The sequence below is a fragment of the Plectrocnemia conspersa genome, unplaced genomic scaffold (assembly GCF_051122295.1).
Source record: "Plectrocnemia conspersa isolate PC_06_02 unplaced genomic scaffold, ASM5112229v1 ptg000009l, whole genome shotgun sequence".
NCBI lineage: Eukaryota > Metazoa > Arthropoda > Insecta > Trichoptera > Polycentropodidae > Plectrocnemia > Plectrocnemia conspersa.
The window spans coordinates 4,544,787-4,557,797 of NW_028277173.1; the positions used below are offsets into that span (position 1 = coordinate 4,544,787).

Sequence of the window (13,011 nt, forward strand, 5' to 3'; positions counted from 1 at the left end):
GTGTTTCCCGTTTGCGGCGGCGCCATGTCGGGCCGCTGTCGCTCCGGTCGCCGCGTCGGGTTTTGATCGTTGCGTTTGTGCGTTCGTGCGTCTGTGCGTCCGTGCGTCCGTTCGCGGTGCTAGGCGGGTCGCGCCGCTCGGTAGCGTCGGTCGCGCGTGTGTTATATTTGTTGTGTACGCGTCGCCGCGTCGCTGGGCCGCTGGGCCACAGTCGGACATATTGCCGTCGCGCGCGGCCGGCGGCGTGTCGAGGCTCCGCAGCGGGGCGTGGGCCGCAGCCGCAGGGCGTCGCCCCTTCAGCCGGGTGAGTGCGCGCGCCGCCGCCCCTCTTTCGACGATCGCGACGCCGGCAACGCCAACCTCAAATCGATACGATCCGACTTCGACGCCTGTGTGAGATCGTACCTAACCTCAAACTCTTTGCGCTACAAGTCGGCGTCGTCCGAATTCGAATTAACCCCATTTGCCACAAAGACGCAACATGTCGGCCATTGACGCGTAACGTCGCTGATAATTACGATTATTATTATTTTTTTAGTCAAAATTATTTCGACCACAACATGGACAATTTTTCCTCCTATTTGACATATTGATTATGTGCTCTGTTTTGAATCGACTTTTATAAAGGTTTCCAATTTTCGTGGACGTGGACGTGGACCATCATTTCAGTTACAGTACACACAAAATAATTTATGAACAATATAACTAGTTATTGTATGCTCACTGTTCGGTGTTTGTCAAAAAACTCCGTTGTGGAGTTTTTCAATGGGTGTTCACTGTTCTGGCTTACAGTGATTTTTTTATTGATTGATTAGGTTGTTTGTCAAATCTTGTTCCTTGACGATGTAACTAATTAATATCGGAGAGTTTACACACTCACTAGTTAAAGCATTCATTATCTAATTAAAGTATACACTTTAATTAAAACGCATAGTGCATAGTCATTATATACTTTATCTAAATTTAACAATTACATATATATTGAAAGCAGGGAATCCTGCATTATGATAAACCATCTGTCCAGATTACATATGAGAACAGTGAACATCTTATGAACAACCATCTGCAACGAATCCTTTTTAGAACGTTTACCTTACATAAATGCACAACAATTCGTTTTATGGAACAAAGTATTTATTTAAATGCTCATATCTCTTAAAATAATTCCCCGTTAAATAGCACCCGTAACATATTCACCGAAATTTAACTCTTTAAAGTACAGTGGTATTACATTAATGACAGTGTCAGTTTTCCCGTTACGGTCCTACAGGAGTACATCAACAAAAAAATGTTTTCAATGCAGTTGCACCTTATGTTACGCACAAAGAGTATTACTGACAGATTTTCGCTATATTTTCCCCCTGTTTTTGATAAACCTCATCAAATTTCGCCTATCCAAAAATCGAGCTTTCGGAATTAAAACATGGTTTTGGTAAGTTCAAGCAGGAATAGTCTTCCCACATGATCCAATGTCAACAACCTTTTATATTTTAAACGGATTACATTTTTATGTATTTTTAAAAAAGCTATTAGACCTTTGCTACAACCACCACTATGACCTTCCACGCTCTTTGATTTAACTATTGGTGATATACACGATTTTTGGCTTTCTATTATCCTGGACACGATTCATTTCACTGGCAACTAAATTTCTTATAATTGATTAAAAAAATGCATTTTGATTAATTAAACAAAATGTATATTGAGTAATTAATAAAAATTATAATATAATTATTAATAACGAGTTTTCTTTTTTTTAATACTTATAATTCTTAATTTCATTAAACAATTTTTCAAAAGGCAAAGACGCAAGTTATTCTCAAATTTTAAGTTTCCTGCTTAAAATATTTGACTGACAGCACATTTTATTATGTCCGTGTGTAATTTTTATTTCAGACCATGGTGTGAATAAAATTCTGACCAAGATTTGAATTTTATTCTGACCCAGTTGATTTAAAGTGTGACCATTTAATTTTACGCGTTTTTATTCATCTAATGATTAACCGTTCTAATGCCACGCACCACATACAGGACTCAGTCGCTACGCGACCATAATGCCTAGAGCCTCATATAGGACACTTACTGAATCTGTTACTTTCGCTACAAAATAATATTACAAGACTATTTAGGTATACAGAATCATCTATGGAGAAACCTTTAAAACTATTACCGCTTGAATAGCTGTCTTAAAAACGAATGACAATTGGTATAAAACTCGACTAAAACGATTTTTGCTTTTCAAATGTTAGGGGTGTCGTGTCTTCTCGACCAAATTTCACGCGTTCGATGATGGGGTTACATGCAAAAATGTTGCTGGTTTATATTTTATAAAAAAAATAGTTTTAACTTTGCATAAAAGTTTAAGTTTGCTTATGAAGCAAAAATTAATTCAATGTTGTTTTTTAGTGACAACCACCCCTAGCACTTTGATTTTTACTAGCTGTAAATAGTGTCGAAATATATTTTTTTAATTCTAAAAATAGCTGGCATTAGGGTTATGCACTACGAAAGATACCGTGGCACAAAAACGGTTAAAACTTCACATTTTTTCTGCAAAATTACCACAAGTCCTTTAATTTACAACTGTCTTAACCACTTCTTACTCGGGTTTATTTAAAAAAATGGTTAAAAATAAGCACCTTTTTTTATTGCGGTTTATTTTATGTTGTCATATAAGAATAATATAAAAAATAAAATAAAAAATTAATATAGAGTTCTCACACACGTGCGTAAGTGTGACCAAAGCCAGATAAATTTTTCACGCATTGATGCGTGAATGAGTAGTGATTAATCGGTCATCTGTAGAATATTATCTCCGTCAATAATCTTTCCTTTGAGAGTTTCAATAGCTCTTCAATATCTGTCACATAAATTTAAATTTAGTTGATTTTGATTAGTTTATATATTGAAAGTTTTACTAGCGCATACATTATCCTTTACAATTTCAGATAGCTTTCTCTACCATCTATTCATTGCTAAGTCTAAACCCATCCTAAAAATTTGTATATCCAATATAGCATGCCTGATATTATATCAATTCAAAACGACCCTTAGTGTCACTCCAGACTATGAACCAGTGGCGAAAACTTTGTAATTTTTATAGAATACAAAGTGATAGATTAATAAATTATTATTTTTGTATGATTTGTGTAACAGTATAGATATGTGTTATTCTCGTAGACTTATCCGCGTCGCGTCTGCTTGGATTTTAGACTTCGCAGCTTTGGAAAGTACTCGTCTTGATACTCAGCATAGCTTCGATTTTGTGTAAGGCTGAACTCTCATGTGTCCCAAGTCTGAAGCAAAGTAGTAGAAAAGTCTATTTCTGAATTGTGAATGTTCTTTTTAACTCTTGAAGATATGCTCTTTCCTACTCACGACATTCCAGTCAATGTTATACTTCATGGTGGAAACAGATATTACAGATAATATTGCCAATTACTTATCTTTAAAGAAATGTGAGCACATTCAACTGTCATTGTAGGCACTTGTATTTATCCCTTTTAGCAAAGTGCATTCTTTGGTGCTTCTAATCCATCCAAATATCCGATCGGCACATGTGATTGTATAGCACAGACAATAAAAATAAAGCAAGCGTCAAATCGTAGAAGATCATTTGCGATCGGAATATTTCGCCATAGAGCTAGAAATAATTTGAAGACCATTTTTAAAAATAAAAACATAACTTTCGTATTTTTAAAAACTAGTATTTTATTTAACAGTTCTCAAATTCAAAAATATAAAAGGCCTAATAATTATCAACAATTAAATGGTATTATTTATAAAGATTTTTAAAGTTTAAAAAAATAATTGTTATTTGCTTGTGCGTCAGTGAGAGAAAGAATATCGAGACACACAGTTTTTAATTTCTTATTAAAAGCAAAAACAAATAACAGTCAAATTTGTTACCTGAAAAAATTTGGCATCGATAAAATAAACACCATTCGTTGAAAGATAAACACATTCTTCAAACATTTTGCTATTGATTAATATGAATAATATATTGTTTTATAAAATACAAAAGAAATTGAATGATTTAAAATAATAATAAATACATATGAAACGCTGCCGCAGCGGCGGCTTCTGAGCGCAACGGAAAAACGACCATGTTGCCATAACAGCGGCATCAGATCGCAAAGGGTTAAACATCCACCAAAACTAATTAAGCAAGTATGAGACAAATAGTCGATGAACCATAGAAAAGACATTGATTTTTTTACATTAATATCTGTGAAAACCTATTAAAATTTCAGTCAAGTAATAAAAAAAATTGATTTATAAAATACTAGATTATTTTTAAAACCTTTAACGAAACTCACTCTAAAACATACTGAATGAATCTGGAAAGCCATAGAATATTCGAGAACTGTATCAAATAACTAACTATATTGTATGTATGAATTTTAGTAGCTAATCTAATATATGAAGGATTTTTATTTCATGTTACTTCTCGTAAAGCTATTGTGAAACAATTCACAAATATTACGAGCACATTTTGCGCTTTAAAATTGGCATCGTAATATTCCTAAAAATATTTTGCTACAGTAGAGGAATTGCATCGACTTGACGAAAATTACTTTCTAAACATATGTATGTACTCTAATATGCTTAAAAATTTGAATCCGTTAAATATGAAGGCAACAGCGATTTTCAATGTATCGTTATGGAGCACCCAAACGTTCATGAACAAGTTTCAAGGAGGACATTAAAATTATATAACATATACCATAAACCTTAATTTTAGAATTCAATTTTTTATTTCTATGGTAAATGGCAAAAATTTAAAAAAATCAATACTACACAAAGTATTTGTAGACTGGATCAAAAAAGACTATGTGTTTATATCTCGATTATTTTAAATCAAAACTTTTTACTGTTCAATGTACTCATGATTATTGATTTTTTTGTGAACAATAAAACCACCCAAACTGCTTAGTGATTCATACATTCCTTTCACTACGAATACTATTATTGATTCTATTTATTAACGAATATGCATTACAATTCGATAATTACTGCTGATTGTTTCGACCGCGATAAGCACGTTTCGCATTATTATGAAATCAGCAGTATTGACATGTTATAAGTGTCATTATTATGCAATAAACAACTTTTATCTATTACTGTTTTTTTTCCCAATATTTGAAATTTTTATTTTTTTTTTCAGATATAATTCACCGTCATTATGTCAGACATAGTGTATCCTCAGGGATGTCGTCCCGTTATGGACGACCTTGGTCCCGATGAACTCGTTCGGCGACTGAAGGTATTAATGGACATTTGAATGTTGTATTAGTTTATATTAATAGATGTTTAATAGTATAGTTTTGTTTTAGACATTAGCGCATACTCTTCAAGGTCTTGGTCAAGATGAGGGTATGTACCAGCAGTACATCCCTCTGGCTTTGCACCTCGCCGAAGAGAACTTCCTATGTCATCAGTCGCGTGACGTCCAGCTGCTGATTGCCTGTTGCATAGCTGACGTCTTAAGAGTATACGCACCTGAAGCTCCTTATAAAGAACAGGAACAAGTCAAGGTAACGCATTCGCTAATCACAGTTGTCCTCGAGTTTATTGCTTTATCTAATTTGATCTATTCTTTCAGACCATATTCCTATTTCTCATTAAGCAATTGTCGGGACTGCGCGATCCCAAAGATCCAGCTTTCAAGAGATATTTCTATCTATTAGAAAATCTTGCTTATGTGAAATCTTTTAACATGTGCTTCGAGCTGGAAGACTGTCAAGAGATATTCTGCGCATTGTTCTCGTTGATGTTCAAAATTGTCAAGTAAGTACTGATCGGATGTTGTTTTTGAAGCATTTCAGCATTCACAGCTGAATTTATTATCCTTTCAGCGATGAACATTCTTCGAAAGTGAAGTCGTTTATGCTCGACGTGTTGTGCCCGCTGATCACGGAGAGTGACGTCGTCTCAAACGAGCTGTTGAATATTATCCTGATCAATTTGATCGAGCCGCACAAAAAGGAAAAGAAAAACGCTTATTTCCTCGCCAAAGAATTGATAATTAAGACGTCGGATACTTTGGAGCCGTACATTCAAACAGTGAGTGTCGGATATCAAAATATTGTCATTGGAACAATTATTTAATCATTTATTTTTTAGTTCTTTAACCACGTTTTGATATTGGGTAAAGAAGAAAAGTCATTGCCTATTTGCAGCAAAGTGTACGAGTTGATATATGAACTGAATCAATGTTGTCCTAGTGTTTTATTGGCCGTATTGCCACAGTTAGAATGTAAATTGAAGAGCGCTCACGAAGTCGAAAGACTAAGTAAGTTTTGAATCGATACTTGATAAAATATATGCGATTTGTGTCTAAATTTTATTTTTCGCAGGCGCTGTAGCGTTGTTGGCTCGTATGTTCTCCGAAAAGGAATCGACTCTGGCCAAAATGTATCCTGCCCTTTGGCGTGCCTTCCTCGGTCGTTTCAACGACATCGACGTACAGATTCGTATCAAATGCGTACAGTATTGCATGCACTTTCTCATGCATCATCCCGATCTCAGAAAAGACATCACCGATACGCTAAAGATGCGACAACACGACGGCGAGGAACAAGTTAGGTTAGTATTTTCCGTATCTGATATGTAATTAAATTATACGAATTCTAATTCAATTCAAATTGTAGATATGAAGTTGTGATGGCTATCGTGTCCACCGCTCACCGAGACTTCGAAGTCGTGTCTCAATCGGAAGATCTTCTCGAATTCGTCAAAGAGAGAACGCTCGATAAGAAATTCAAGATTCGCAAAGAGGCCATGACCGGCTTAGCTATGATTTATAAGAAGCATTTGATGGATCCGAACGTACCGCAAGCCACCAAGAAAGCCGTAATGTGGATTAAAGATAAAATTTTACACGGTTATTATATGACTTCCATGGAGGACAGATTACTCGTGGAAAGACTGCTCAATACGTCGCTTGCTCCGTATACTTTACCGGCTGAAGACCGGATGAAAAAACTATATTATCTATTAGGAAACATAGACGAAAACGCTACGAAAGCATTCGTCGAGTTGCAGAAACATCAACTTGCGTAAGCATTATGAATGATCATATTGAATAGTTTACGTTTCTTACTAATTAAATTAATTTTCAGTGTCAGGAGAAGCGTGGGCGAATGGGTCGATCTTCACTCGAAATCAGGCAACGTCAAAACAAAAGAGATTCAAGCTAGAATCAACCATATCTCGAATAAATTCCTTCCCGAGCCCGTAAAAGCTCAAGAATTCCTCACCAAGTTTTCGGCTCACATGCGGCACGATCCTCATTTATTACAAGGCATGGAGATGATCGTGCGCCCCGATGTATCTTGCGAAGATTGTGTCAAGAACACGGCGAACGTACTCAAGAAACTCGGTCAACCGATCATGACCAATCTTTATTATAACACAATCAAGATGTTGCTGGAGAGAGTGAGCTCAGTCATAATCGATCATGAGGCTCTAAAAATACTTATTTCCTATGTAGAGAATTGCCTGCAAGGCGGTAACATCATTGATGAAGCTTCTTTAAATCCGAACACGGCAGGAGAACGTGGTTTGAGACTATTAGTTGTGAGTGTAACTTTAAATCAATACTATTTACCTCATTACATACTGTATTAATATTATTTTTATGTCTGCAGATGCTGTCGTTTGTATTCCCGTCACATTTCCTTCACGAAGATGTCTTGATGCATCTCCTTAACATGCTCTCGATGGAAGACGAAAATGTTGCACCACAAATATTAGCTGTATTCACTTTCCTCGGAAAATACAGACCTTTGAGTGAGTCGCTCTCGTAATCATGTTTATAAAAGCGTTTGTTTGCTAATGTTATATTTATTCCGTAATAGACGATGTATGCCCAGCCCTTTTCCCAAGACTGACGGAGATCTGCAAGAATTATGCCGAAGTAGGCACTTGCAAGCAGGCCAAGAACGCCGTTAGATGCATCTTTGTGAACATGACTGATCAACACGATACGATATTCCCTGATATTCTGGAAACGATCAAGGCGACGTTGACGCCGACGTCTCCTAATTACAGAACGGCCATTGTGTCGCTGGGACACATTGCGTTCAATCTTCCGGATAAGTATCCCATACCGATTAAAAATATTGTGTCGAGGAAGATTGTAAAAGAACTGCTGGTGAAGGAGTCGAGCGAAGGCAAAGAGTCGATCGAAGGAGACTGGTGCTCCGAAGCAGACTTGCCGATGGAAACTCGGTGCAAGATCGAAGGTCTCAAGACAATGGCTCGATGGCTACTCGGTTTGAAAAAAGACGAGCTGTCTGCGCAGAAAACGTTCCGAATGTTGAACGCGTTTATATTGCATAAAGGAGATCTGCTGCAGGTTTGTGTTTCGATATTGATTCATACATATATATAAGAGCCAAAATTAAATATTTTTTCATTCACATCGCAGCAAAACCAACTCTCCCGTGCCGAAATGTCACATTTGAGATTAGCAGCTGGCGTTGCAATGCTGAAGATTTGCGAACAGAAAGGAGTCGGCGATCAGTTCACTGCTGATCAATTTTATAATCTTTCTAGACTCATGGTGGTATGTATTCGTCATATACTTTTTTATTTAGTTCAAAATTTAGATCAGTTTTTTATTATAAAAATAGGACAACTTTACACAATTGAATATGCGACGCAAATAACGTAAGTTGTAAATAGTCAACTTTACAGGAAGTGAAAAATTAATTTACAGATTTACATATGTTCATTTTTGGATTTTTATAATATTATATTTCACAATTTATTCATCAGAAAGTTTTTTCATACTTAACTAGTATATATATCAGGGGGGGCCAACCCAAATTATCTTGCGAGCCACTTTGGAAATGCATCATAACATATAAAATTATATATCCCCGATTTTTTTGAAGTGAAAAATTGAAACATAATGTGTTATTATTATTGCGTTTACTATTATTCTTACATATAAACATAGATAATATAATAATAATGATACTAAACGTACATTGTAAAGAATCTCGCGGGCCGGAAAAATGTTCAAGGCGGGGCCGCAGGTTGTCTACCCCTGATCTATATAATACAATATTGGATTTTGTCAACAATGAACATTTTCAATTGTGGAATAATGTAAGTTATGATGTTGTAACATTGTTTCACTGTATGACAGGAAGACCTATTGCTCATTTATAACGTTTGTCGAAAACTTATCTACTGATACATAATTTTAAAATTAAATATAATAGTTGTTAAAGAATTAGAAATTAAAAACGTTACATTTTTTTATATTAAATAATTTTTCATTTGCTGGGTGATATTTTGCCAACTAGTTTTTTTTTATATTTTGAAGAAGTTTGTTGAAATCGCAGCATCACTCATATAACGTTATTCAATCAAAATCTCAAATTGCTAAAAATCAGACGTGTAACGTTATTCGCGTCGCATATTCAATTATAGGTAATTTTGCTGATTCTAAACAGTTTGCTTGGAATTGTTTCTACAGGTATTATGCAATATGCAAAAAACTGCTAAATCATACTAATATCATATTATCGGGTCTTCAAACTCTTATTTTTTTTCATTTCGGTTCAATTAAAATAAATATCGGTTCGGTTTTTTCTGATTTCGATTCAGCTCCAAGTGATTAATTTTTAACCTTTTAAACGCCGCAAACTATTAATACTGCTTTACACTACAGGCCGGGAATTTTCCAGCAAAAACAAAATCTATTCAAACATTTTTTCAAAAATGTATCAATGGTATATTATGACAACGTATAAAATAAATATACAGGCGGCCCTCGACTTTCGCACATAATTGGTTCCTAAAAATGTGTGCGAATGTTGAATGCTCAAAAGTAGAGGGAAGTAAAAAAATTGAAATTGTGTATTTTAAAACATTTATTTATCAAGTAATTATAAGATGTTTAAGAGACATGTTTAAGTGGGGTTTAAGGTTGCTTCCTCTGAAAAGTTATAAAGAGTTAACTGTTTTCTACTATACTTTTTCTTTTCTTCATATAGTATTTTATAACAAACATGCTATGTCTTTATTAATCGCCCTACGCACTTGAGATATGCGTTCTCCATTGGGATCACAATCTTCCATAATATTTAAAAATTTGTCAAGATGCGTGAAGGCTTCATTCATATTTTTCATTGTTAAAGAGTTTGCCAAAATAAACCTGTCTCATCAACATTAAATATTTGACTAGAGATTCTCCATCTTCAATAATTTTGGATAATTAGGAAATAAATTATTTTGCAGCATCTTTATCCGCATCAGCCGATTCTCCAGTAAATTTAATATTATGAAAAGAATACCTCATTTTAAAATTGTAAAACCAACCGTTACTTGCTTGAAAAACCGTGTTAAAATATGTTTTTAATCTATCCTTCCAATCTTTGTGCAAACTAAGAGCTTTTGCTTGAATAATTAAAATACTCAGAGGGACATCTTTTTGATGTTGGTCATCGATCTACGATGACGAAGATTTTCCATTTCATCCATGTTTTTTTATTGCTGTGTTTTTTTTGGAAACATATCATTAAAGATTGTGGAAATATATCTTTATTTTCCACAATTTTGAACGTATTCTTTAATTATATTTTTATTTTGCAAAATTGAACATAACGTAGACGTATCATATGAACGTCCGATTGAAGCAAAAGATTCACCGCTATCAGAACGTCTAATAATTTCTATCTTTGTCTCGAATCGTGTGAAGTTTATGAGTCCTTGATTTATTTTTGTTCGTATCAACACTGAAGTTTTTCTATTTCTCACTCATGTTTATAATTTTTTTTTTTTTTTTTTAATTAATTTTAAAAAATGTTTTTTTTTTTAATGTGCGAATTGTGCGAAAGTCGAGGGCCGCCTGTATACAAAGTGCCATTTCACTGTCATTTACCCGGAAAAACACAATTATTTTTTCCCCTTGCAAGCCACATTATATAATATAAAAATAATAAAATATTATTAACCCTCTCACCTTAGCTGATATTTTTGTGGGTCTGTGAAATTATTGTTGAATTATTACAAGTTATACATTTTTATAAATATAATAAAAGACTTATGGAACAACCTGATATAGTCAAAATATATAATTCTTGAATATTATCTAAGAATCATTCTCGTTCGTATTAAAATATCGTACATGTCAACGAATATAATTTTTTAACGTAAATTTATTGAAACCTCATATTTTTTATTTGCTTTTTTAGGATGAAGTTCCGCAAGTTCGTGAAGTGTTTGCTACTAAGCTACACAAAGGTTTATCGAAAGGCATTCCAAACAAATGTCTTCCGCTCGATTTCATGGGAATGTACGCTCTCGCAGGACGCGAGCCTGATAAAAGATTACGCGCGGTTATTCGACAATTCATGGTCGCCGACGTCAACAGACGTCGCGATTACATCAAAACTATCACCATTGGTACACAAGGTAACGTTTTGCATTCTATTTATATCCAATAAGCATAAAATAATCGTGTTTTTTTATTATCGATCAGTTGAAAAAGCAATGAGTCAACTTCCTCATATTTTACCCGACTACATGCTGGTGTTCTCTGTACCTATTTTGGCGCACGATTCATACTTTGAATCGTACGACAACATCGAGCAATTAAAGGTCAGTGTCATTGATCATAATAAATAATCAACACTATGCTAAAAAATATTTATTACAGATTATGAAACAATGCCTATGGTTCATATTGGAGCCGTTGATAATGAAAAACGACTTTTACTGTTACGGATTTTATAAGAATCTGATCGATAGGATGAAGAATCACAAGGATGCTATAAATGAAGACGATGACAATATAAATTTCGTGAGTTGATTTAATACCAATATTTTAATTATTAGATTTTATATCATGTTAATATTGAATAATTCTTTTATAGAAATTATGGGCAATCTGCGACCTCGCCATGACTTTAATATTATCTAAGACTACGAATTACGAAATGAAAGAGTTCGCCACCGAGACTAGAATTCCGACGATGTACTTCATGCAGCAGCCCGAACATTTCGTCAACACTAGAATATTTTTACCGCCGTCTTTGCAGGTTGATGTCTGTTATTATGCATCTTGGTTGTATTTTTTTTATGATGCTATATAAAGGTAATATGCGAATTTTTATTGCAACAGTATCAAGCACCGAAGAAGAGTGGAATCACAATCTCAATGCACTCGACGACCACCACAAAGAGAAAAGTGAAAAATAAGCTTGAGGGTACCGGCCCGGACGGAACGGATGTTATGGTACGTAATTTTTTTATTATAATTCACTTTTCATTGGACTCGGGAATACAATTGTTATAATAAGTGTTCAATTAGATTTGATGCTATTTTTTAACCAAGTTTTTCGGTATTAATTGATACAATCAGTCATTTATTTAACCCTTTCATTGCCGAAATCGAATACATCGGCTTTTGCTACTTATTTTTGAGTCATTTTTTTACAATTTGTTTTGCTCGTTAAGCGAGGTTTTACTGTACAACTACGTATTATAACTTTTTTCTGTGGGCTAATACGCATGAGCACCATTACATAAAAGCCGGCAATGTTTTCAAAAGTGTTTCGCTTTAGTATTTCTAGCGCCTTCCTTTTACATTATTTTTTGTATTCACTCTAAAATACCTAGCACTAAAAATCACTTATAAAACCATATTTTTATTAAAAAAATTATGAAGGCATAAATATGATCTTTAATAGTTCGCCGATGAATTGTTCTTCTTAAAATAGGTACATCTGTGGGATAGCAGGCACAGGATGCACATATGTATCGGGTTTCGCTGCATAAATGTGTGACAAATAATATTTTTGTAGTACATATGTTCCTAATAATATCTGAATTTTGCTGCACGAAATATTCCAAATCCCGCCGTTGATGCAGAGAATTTAAAAAACGGAAGATTCCAGGAGCCGTGTGGATAAAATAATAATGTTTAGGTCAAATAAAGTTTGCGGAATGAACAATCCTACGGTAATAAATAAAGGTAATAAACGGAATGAT

The 13,011-nt window shown here is 34.5% G+C and overlaps 1 protein-coding gene across 2 annotated transcripts in view; it reads left to right on the top strand.

The window, feature by feature from the left end:
* The window catches only part of pds5 (cohesin associated factor B pds5), a 15,201-nt gene continuing 2,190 nt past the window's right edge, over window positions 1-13,011 (top strand). Inside the window, exons 1-17 of one of the 2 annotated variants that reach the window (XM_088192278.1) lie at window positions 1-304; window positions 5,168-5,266; window positions 5,337-5,537; window positions 5,606-5,790; window positions 5,859-6,066; window positions 6,127-6,295; window positions 6,360-6,588; window positions 6,654-7,061; window positions 7,125-7,581; window positions 7,653-7,794; window positions 7,863-8,362; window positions 8,435-8,572; window positions 11,214-11,433; window positions 11,501-11,619; window positions 11,678-11,821; window positions 11,895-12,065; window positions 12,143-12,256. In XM_088192278.1, coding sequence (XP_088048404.1) covers window positions 5,186-5,266; window positions 5,337-5,537; window positions 5,606-5,790; window positions 5,859-6,066; window positions 6,127-6,295; window positions 6,360-6,588; window positions 6,654-7,061; window positions 7,125-7,581; window positions 7,653-7,794; window positions 7,863-8,362; window positions 8,435-8,572; window positions 11,214-11,433; window positions 11,501-11,619; window positions 11,678-11,821; window positions 11,895-12,065; window positions 12,143-12,256 — 3,486 coding nt within the window. In that variant the 5' untranslated portion in view covers window positions 1-304; window positions 5,168-5,185. The remainder of the gene's footprint in view (window positions 305-5,167; window positions 5,267-5,336; window positions 5,538-5,605; window positions 5,791-5,858; window positions 6,067-6,126; window positions 6,296-6,359; window positions 6,589-6,653; window positions 7,062-7,124; window positions 7,582-7,652; window positions 7,795-7,862; window positions 8,363-8,434; window positions 8,573-11,213; window positions 11,434-11,500; window positions 11,620-11,677; window positions 11,822-11,894; window positions 12,066-12,142; window positions 12,257-13,011) is intronic. The other variant, XM_088192279.1, reaches the window with a different exon arrangement.